Below are 9,936 nucleotides of genomic sequence, written 5' to 3' on the forward strand. Positions count from 1 at the left end.
TGGGATTTCATGCTAAAAACACACGTTTATATAGAAAAACATTTTGTATAACCTTTACAGTATTTTTTTTTTTTTTTTTTTTTTTTTTTGGCGGTACGTGGGCCTCTCACCGTTGTGGCCTCTCCCGTTGCGGAGCACATGCTCCAGACGCGCAGGCTCAGCGGCCATGGCTCACGGGCCCAGACACTCCGCGGCATGTGGGATCTTCCCGAACCGGGGCACAAACCCGCGTCCCCTGCATCGGCAGGCGGACTCTCAACCACTGCGCCACCAGGGAAGCCCTACAGTATTTATTTTTAATGTTATATTTCAAGTAATACTTTTTATATTCAAGGAGTTGATATGTTAGCATATATTTCAACATTGCACATAAAATTTTTGTACTTTTCACTATTTCTCGTGAATATGAGTTTTTTTGTGGAGAAGTAGGACATAAATTAGTAATAATACATATGTCATGGAAAAAGTTCATCAGAAATGATATGTCATGGGTATATCTGTTTACTCATGTCTGTCTATTTATTTTTCTATCTGTCTGTATCTCTAGATATAAATGAAGGCTTAAGGAAAAGAGATAATTCTCACCTCAAGTAAAAGGAATTTTATTCCTCCTATGTTATTCTTAAAAGAATGAGGAATCATATATTTGAATTGTTTACCTTAATATAATTTTCATGAGCAAATGAGATTACCAATGCACTTTTTCTCTAAGGAGATAATTTTAAATGAAAACTCTAACCATTTTCTTTCCTTATTTTGTCTCTTGTCCTCTGCAGATGGGCCTCTGGGCCCCCGAGGATTAGCTGAAGCTACAGAGATGTGCACTCAAGAGTGCTTGGTTTTGGGTCACTCTGATAACTGCTGGATGCCTCCTGGCTTGGGTCCCTATCAACACCCTAAATCACCTCTCTCAACCTTTGCACCCCAGAAAGAATGGGTCAAGAAGGACAAGCTTGTGAATGGGCACACCCTGACCAGAGCCTGGAAAGAAGATAGCAACAGGAACCAGTTCAATGACCGTAAGCAGTATGGTTCCACCGAAGGCCATTTCAACAATGGCAGCCACATGACAGACATTCCTCTGGCAAATCTGAAGTCTTATAAGCAAGCAGGAGGTGCTATTGAGAGTCCTAAGGAGCACCAACTCTAAAAAGAAAAAGGCTATATGGGACCTAATAACTTTAAACTAAATAGACATGTTAATACCGTGTGTGTCAGAGCTTTATGTATTCAATAGATCTCTACAACTATGCCCCTTATAGCAGGGATATCCATAACTTTGTGTTAGCACCATGGAGGATACAGTGTTTTACCACATAAGAGAGAGAAGATAGTTCTACTAGCCATGTGATCTTGTTTACTAGGATTGATTAAACTCTCCAGAGGTCTCTCCGTTGTGCAAATATCCTTTTTTTTTTAACTGCATTTTATTTTGACCCTGGACTGCTGCTATGAACAATAGAATATGCATTTGGAGAGTAAGAAAGTTCCATGGATTAGAGTGACTGACAAACATATCCAGTTAGAAAACTGTGCTCTTTTTGTTGTTGATCTGTGCTGGGACTGCTACACTTGACATTATACTTCAAACGAAATTTAAAAAGATAAGCATTAAACCTATTGTGCTGTTAACAACGTTAGTGGACACTTGTAAGTCAATCAGTGTTAAAGTATTTGTAAATAGAAGCAAGCTATTATTAACAACTTTTGTGTACTTATACCATTCACCTAAAAAACGTTGTAGCATAATTCTGTGTTTTATGGTTGCTTCTTTTCTTTTTCTGTTTGCCTCTTTGTTGCTATTTTTGTTGTTTCTTTTAGTGAAGTGTTTCTGAGTCTGTCTTGACACACATTGTTCAAAAGATCTCAGATACTTGTAGTGAAAATAAAGGTTCTGGAATCTCGCTTCTTTTATGATAGCTTATGATGCTGGAATTCTATAAGAAATAAAGATAAAAAATGAAAACTTTATATAAAAAAAGGACCTCTGCAAAAGCTTGGAAATTCAGAACCTATTTTCTTGACATCCTTATTTTCAAAGTAGGCAAAAGCGAAATCACTTATTTAGTAGCATAGTAATGGGAAAGTGTTATCCTTCAGAAAGTGATATATCCTGTGCTTGTCACTCATGCAAAACTTATGTATTAAATTAGCATATATTGAAGAAAAATTACTATTCAAAAATAGTTTCAATTGGGAAAATGTGTGTCTACAACTTTGTTGAAATGGCAGTTTGTGTTGATCCTCATATCCAATAATGTTGTTGTAACACAAGTGTTAGACCATAGTCACAAACTATTTAATGTGTTGTGCCTTCATGATGTAACAGAACATTCTCCAGGTAGGCTAGTTGGGGGAAATTAAGGGATAGATCTCTAATTATTGCTGTTTAACTGTTTGTTATCATAGTTGGTCAATGCCGGCAGGTACCAGCATCTTGTCACTCAGGTCAAACCAACAGAGTGACAGCTAATGTTAATAAGATCTCAGTTGCACGTGCAAACAAATCCAAATTCGAGCATTCTTAGGAGGTTTTTGTTAAGGCATGACAGATGATTTAAACAAATAAATAGCATGCAACAAAATGTCTTTATTGAAAGAAGTGAAAGTTACCTTAATGCCACCGTTCAACATCAGTTTAAAAGTAAAAAAAAAAAGTAAAAAAATGGTTTGCTAATCTGATAGATAATTTGTTCTTACCAAAAATAAAATTACTTTGTAAATAGCAATTCACATTTTTCCACAGTATAATGGAAAATAATGGGTAGGAGTGCATAGCTTATTGAAGTACATATTTGTCAGTTTGTGAGGGGTGTTTGATGACTTTGACACAATAAATATCTAAACAATTATCCTTGTTACTGCTTTGCCAGTTCTAAGTTATTTACAATTATTCAGCTCTTGCAATAAATGTTCTGAATTCCTGACTGTAGTGTGTTAATTTGTGGTCAAAATCCAAAGTGATGATTTTTACTCTAATTGTTAGATAAGTATATGTTAATAAAAGTTAACTTTTAATTAGAAATCAAAGAAAATTTGTTAGGGGTTTAATAATACCTACGTTCTGAAAATAAGTTTCCAAGTTAGGGTTAAAGTCCGCTAATGATCTATGAAATCATTTTCTTGGGAAATTCAGGGAGAAAGTTCACCTTCTAGTCAAGATTCATACAAGTTTCATCAAAGTGAAATCCCAAGTCAGAAACTGGGCAGGTAACACTGGTTATTTAGTGAGGTTATCTTCTTCACTCTTAGTATCCTTTAATAAGATTTCATGAAACAAACTCTCAAACATTTCATTGCTGGCAGAAGAGGACTATTCGGGGATTGAGGCTTTGAAACAAGGGCCAAAACTTCAGCTATATTTATTTCAGGTTAGGAAAATAGGCTCAGAAACTGCAAAGGATAATAAGACTCACACATATGCCATGTGTTTATATTCACCACAGAGCAACTGGATCAGAGTTTTAGGGTAAGTAAACAGGTCTGACTCTTTCTCCACAGCTTTTTGAAGAGTTGTAAAATAAGACTCAGGAGATAGTGACATGGAGGTAAAGATATTTGCTTGGATCAGTGGCTGTATGTGAGACCCTAACCCCTCACCTCTGAATAAGCCAGATTTATCCAGTAGTCTGTGGTGCCACCCTCCTTTCAGGGGCAGAGCCTGCCCTAGGACACAGAGAGTGAATGAATCCTGGAAACAGGCCACTCTTGAAAACAAAAGTCCATGACTGCTCAGTCCCTCCCTCCATTTTTTACCAGTCAGATGTCATTCCTTTCTGCCTTGAAGAGTGAAAGATGAGAGAAAATAAAATAATTATGCTCCTACCTTTTCTTTCCCTGAAAGAGTGGAATAGAAATGCCTTCCTCCAAACCAGAAGTTTGGAAAAGAAACTCCCCCATCCCACTATATTTCTTCTAATAAATATGACAATATCTACTCTTATCAAGGCATTCAGTTATATGCTCTGTAAAAATTAAAATAAGTAACATTACAAACCAAACTGAAGTATTTATTCATTAAGTAAATAATACATTCATGATAACTAATCTTAAATATCACCCACATTATTTTATTGTGTAGACATTGAATATTATAAATCACATTTACCTGGAAATCAAAGGCAGTTACATTTCCTAGGAAAGCACACGTATGAAATGTATAAAAATAATGACTTTTAAAGTGATTATTAAATGCTACAGGCTATATGCCACACATTTTCTAAGGTAGATATAGAAATAAATTTATTATGCTAAATATGACCCATTTGAATGAACATTTCTACACATATACTAACATAAAATATATATTTAAATAATGGTTATTCATTAACAGACAACTGAGTAGTCATTTTGCTGCACTGATGCTATTCAGCAAATCTCTTTCAGCATAGAGTGGTGTTCCCTCTCCCAGCACCATCATTCTTTAGCTAAAGTAAGAAATGCAGCTGAGGCCCAGAAGCCATTCTAGTATATATTAAACTCTCTTGAATAGAAGCCAGGAATGGCTAATTATTATTAATAAGGAGTTTTGGAAGCCAGGGATAAAAGGGATGCCTTGTCAGTTTCAATTCTAATGTGGATGCCAGGGTGTTACTTTGTAAGAGGGCAAACCAAACTATGAAAAGGAGGAGTGGTGTTAGGAGTCTAAAAAATGCTTCATTGTTCTGCTTTGTTTTAAATAGAGCTGACCGCCTCTCCCTAAAGGAAGCTCCTTCATTGGTTCTTTTGAAAGAGATCACTTTCAAATTCTCCCAGTGTTCTTAAAGGCATAGTGATCACATAATTATTTCTCTATATACTGTTCTCCCCTTATCACAACTACCAATCTAAATTTTAATACACATCAACCAGGTTTTCCACTGTTGAAAAAATATAAAATTAATCTCATAGCAATAAAATACTTTTGTAAGACACACAGTATTTAAAGCATGGCTATCATAATAATATTTCATTTACATTTAGTTCACTCAGTTTTTGTTTATATTAATGAGTATTCCAAAGATATCAATTTTCTATTATCATGATGCCACCATTATCCATTTTAAAATATTAAATAAGGTCTATATTTTCTTCAAAAATGAATTTTATTTTCTTATTTCTTAGACTTCTTAAATAGTGCACCACACAATGAATTGAGTTCTGTCCACATTTTTGTTATCCTAACATACCACATGGTTCTTGAAGCTTTATAATGAAAAGCTCTTTTTAATTTTTTTCATTTTTTACCCTAAAATTTTCTTTTTAAAGTTCTATGGTTGTGTTCTTAGAGTACATACAACACAATTATTATTGGACTCATTCAATGTCGAATATTAGAAAGTCCACATATTTGCAAATATGCTCAACTACAGTAATTTTTTTTTTTTTTTTTGCGGTACGCGGGCCTTTCACTGTTGTGGCCTCTCCCATTGCGGAGCACAGTCTCCGGACGCGCAGGCTCAGCGGCCATGGCTCACGGGCCCAGCTGCTCCACGGCATGTGGGATCTTCCCAGACCGAAGCACGAACCTGTGTCCCCTGCATCAGCAGACGGACTCTCAACCACTGCACCACCAAAGAAGCCCTCAACTACAGTAATTTTTCGGATACTATTACAGTACTATTTACACTCAATCCCTGTATTTTCTGGATCTTTGTAGTTCTTTTTAAAAAACATTTATTATGATATAACTGTCATATCATGTTGTATTAGTTTCAGGTGTACAACATAATGATTCAATATTGGTATATACTGCAAAATGATCACCACAATAAAACTAGTTAATAGTCATCACCCCCCACGGTTACATTTTTTTTCTCCTGATGAGAACTTTTAAGATTTACTCTCTTAGCAATCTTCAAATATATATTATTATTATATTATTATTATTAACTATGGTGATTGTACTGTATATTATCTTTGTGGTTCTTCTACCAAGAACTTTGTTTTTTCACCTCCAAATTCACTATTAGTTTGGATCATCGACATAATCCTGAATAATGATACTCAAAATAATAATATCGACCTTGGAACTCTAACACAATCAATCATTGATAACAAGGTCCTCAGTAAACATAAACTAGAACCTGTTTAGGTTACATGATTAGGAAATGGTAACAAAATGCATTATTTGCAAAAAACTGAAACACTCCACTCTTCATATTTTTAACTCTTCTATCCCTTTCTATCTACTTACTGGAATTTGTCTATTTTCCCCCAGGGGAACTCCAGACTGTTTTCAATATGTTTCAAGTACAAAATTACTATGTTTCCAGGAAGTTGCTGGTTTGGAAGAAACTTCTTATGAAGCAAATAATTTTCATTTTTATCCAGCAATTTTTTTTTTCATGGAACCCATTTTCCCTTCTGTACTCCTGAAAGTGTGCACACTCCATTGACTGTGGTATGTGGTCCCTGCTTTTACAGGTATTATTTCCTCTTTGACACTTTATGACTTGAAGTTCCCACCAAGCCTCTCTTATGCCCTGATGCATTCTCTGTACATGGTCCACCCCAGCACTGTTCACCCCACAAAGAAGAGGCTTTTTATGGCCATTGGACTTATGGAAAAGTCTAAGATGGTATCAGCTATCATTTAAAAAGCACATCTCATTTCTACCAGAAATAACTTTTACATTGATTTTTTTTCCCCAAAAAAATCCATACATCAAATAAAAATAAAAATAACATAAAAATTACAAAAAAAGACAGAAAATTGAGGCAAAGGGATTATGTGTGCCTATGTTTATATAAATTCATGTAACCAGTTCTGCATATATTCTCCATATATTTGTCTCTAAGATTACAGGGAGTGAAAGCAAGACAAGCAAAAAAGCACTCCATTTCTCAGTGAAATGAATAAAATATATTTTAAATTTTTTGTGGATAACATTCTCTCTTTTTTTATTTTCTCCAAAGTCTGATGACGAATGGACCATTAGAAATAATAATTTTGAACAGGCTTATTTCTTCAATGTTTAGCATTTTAAAATCATAGTTTAGGTAAATCATGACTATCACTATATAAACTATATGAAATTCTATGTAAAATATACTTTTCTCCTTCACTTCAAATAATATTTTTCAATGTTTATACACCACTAAAGTAATCCTTTTCCACCATTTGGAAAACAGCATAAGAGTATCATCTGTGCTGGTCCCCAGACCACTCACATCACCAAGTTCCCCATCACCATCTAACTCTCCTCTCTACACTATAAAAGGGACTGCTTCCCTTAGGAAAATCTAGCATTTCAAAAGAAGAAAATAATTTCCTAGGCTGCCACAGCCAAGAGGACCAAACCTCTATAAAACAAAACATATCAGCCTCAGTAATATGTCCTCATTCTCCCCTTGTTTAAAGCATCCATCATAAAATTCAGTTCAGGATCTAAATAAAGGGCCACTGTCTCTGGATATGGCCAAGGTTACAAAAGATTGTTAAAATCTTTACTGCCCAGTATATATGGGTTAGATGGCCTTTAGTTAAGCTCCATAATATGGTGACTGATGAATAATATTTTTAAAATTCAGGTTTTACTTACCTTTGGTTGTGATTGTCCCAAACAGCAGCGGGGGCTTCTCTCAGAACCCAGAGATCTTCAGAGTAACTGCCAGAGAACCCTGGCATGCACATCATGACACAGAATATAATTTCCTAGGAAAATCTATCTAGTTACACAGTTGTCAGACTAAAATTTAAATATGTGGGAAACATACTTGCTGTCCTTTTTTTTTCTACAGCATATAATTATTATTCAATGAAGTTTGTTTTATTTATCCATCAATAATTATAATTGCACTTATATAGCACTCTGTGCTTAGCACAGTTCTAAGGATGTACATTATCATTTAATTTTCTCATATACTTTGTTTTCTAGGTATTGTTTTTTAGGTTTATATTACATTTTTACAGGTGAGGAAACTGAGATACAGGGAGTTCAAATGAATCTACTCTAGATGGTACAGCAAGCAAGCAGCAGTGCCAGCCTCCTGGTCTGACCGTAGAATATGCGCTTTTACCCACTAAGCAATGCTACCTCCTTATGAAAGATTCAAGCACTTTTTGACTCTGGTACTGAATGATAAATTGCTATTTTTTCTAAACAAGAGCAATAAAATAATTTATTAACTTGTCCTGAAATGAATATCTCCCTTCCGTTTAGAATTTGGTTTACCCACTGGATGATATATTTATATGTTGGCTTAAATATTTTATTTATTAAATGTGTAGAAATTGTGCTTTTCAGCCTTGGGACAAAATAATGCAGTCTAAAATGGCACACAAGTTTAGAGGGACTAGAGCCTAAACAGTGTTCCTGGGAAATCGGGCTAACGTCCCCTCTGCTAGATAAAAGTGCTGAATGCTTTTCACATGCCCCAGATGTATCTATTGACAGCTCACACCTTTTTACACATAGCACTTGCCTTCTGTTCCCTACTTGGAAATCAGGTAAAGAACAAAGTGAGCCACACATCAGGCTTCCATTGCCAGAGGGCATTAAAATGAGACCAAAATCAGTCTGACAATTAACTTTAGCATGCTTATTTTCTTCTCGTCGCGGAAATGCAGCTCCCATTGACATCAAAGGGAGCTATGTTCTTGAACAGAGAGAATGGGCTCCCCAAGCACGATGGAGAAAGCTATATGTTAAGCTCCAGAGCATAAATACCCACTCTTACTGCATCACCAATTTCAGTCAACTGCTCTTACATCTACAGTTTGATTTATTGTCCAAATGTTGAAGTACTCCTTAATTTGACAAACAAGAATCTCAGATTATAGATATGAAAATAAATTACTTATAATGCCAAGGTCATACCAAGTAGTAGTACTACATTAGTCTTCCCTTTCCTCCAGGAAAGGCTGAGTGTAGGTTTTAAATGTCATCTCCCTGTAGTTCACAATCTTACAGTGTACTCTTTTTATAATACAGTGTGATAACAAATGGCATAAAGTATTAAATATAAATATTCAAATAGTTTAATAATATCACAATATCATTCAATAATCCACTGCTCCATTGAGTCACTTGCATAGGGTAACTTTTCATTTCTATTATATATATATATATATATATATATATATATATATATTTTTGTTTGTTTGTTTGCGGTACGTGGGCCTCTCACTGTTGTGGCCTCTCCCGTTGCGGAACACAGGCTCTGGACGTGCAGGCTCAGTGCCCATGGCTCACGGGCCCAGCCGCTCCACGGCATGTGGGATCTTCCCAGACTGGGGCATGAACCTGTGTCCCCTGCATTGGCAGGTGGACTCTCAACCACCGTGCCACCAGGGAAGCCCTCTCTTTTATATTTTGATCTTTAATTATTTGTCATGATATAATTGCTGATGTAAATAATTGAACAACGGGTGTATAGGAAATATCTGTCTACACACACAGAGTAATCAGTATGAGAAAACCAACAATATTAAACTTCTTGAGAAAGAAAACATTTATGGTCACTTCCTTTAAAAATGTTAACCTGGGAATCTTTGCATGTTTTAACACTTATAGATAAATATTAGATAGATAGATATAGATACAGATATAAAGGTATATAGTTACATAGACAGTTGTATATTATTTATAGTATTACTAATAGCTCATATTATTATTCTTTGTATTAATTTGATATTATTTATATAATGCTAGAATTCTAAGTAAAGAAGTTCATGTAGCACAAATACCCACTTCCCAGTAGGATGGCTTTCAACTATCTAGTGCAGATGAAATATTACTAGAGAAAAGATCGCTTCAGTCATTCATTCTAGGGGCTCATGAATTAAGTTAAACTTAAATGGTACAAAATGAAATACTTGCCTTCAGCAGTATTTAATGGTGGTGAAGTGCCTTATAATATTTCAATATTTATTAAAATTAATAATGAAATAAGGGTAAGGAAATTTAGCTTATAAATTCTACTTAGAAAAATTTAAGGGAGATGATGGTACTC

At 35.0% G+C, this 9,936-nt stretch overlaps 1 protein-coding gene across 6 annotated transcripts in view; it reads left to right on the forward strand.

Annotated features, from left to right (window-relative positions):
* The window catches only part of PCDH9 (protocadherin 9), a 976,220-nt gene extending 973,293 nt beyond the window's left edge, over nt 1-2,927 (forward strand). For 4 of the 6 annotated variants that reach the window (XM_060288144.1, XM_060288145.1, XM_030842539.2 and 1 more), the window contains one exon: nt 777-2,927. In XM_060288144.1, coding sequence (XP_060144127.1) covers nt 777-1,150 — 374 coding nt within the window. In that variant the 3' untranslated portion in view covers nt 1,151-2,927. The remainder of the gene's footprint in view (nt 1-776) is intronic. The other 2 variants (XM_060288147.1, XM_060288148.1) reach the window with 1 other exon arrangement.
* The last annotated feature ends 7,009 nt before the right edge of the window (nt 2,928-9,936 follow it).

This window comes from Globicephala melas, chromosome 18, assembly GCF_963455315.2.
Source record: "Globicephala melas chromosome 18, mGloMel1.2, whole genome shotgun sequence".
NCBI lineage: Eukaryota > Metazoa > Chordata > Mammalia > Artiodactyla > Delphinidae > Globicephala > Globicephala melas.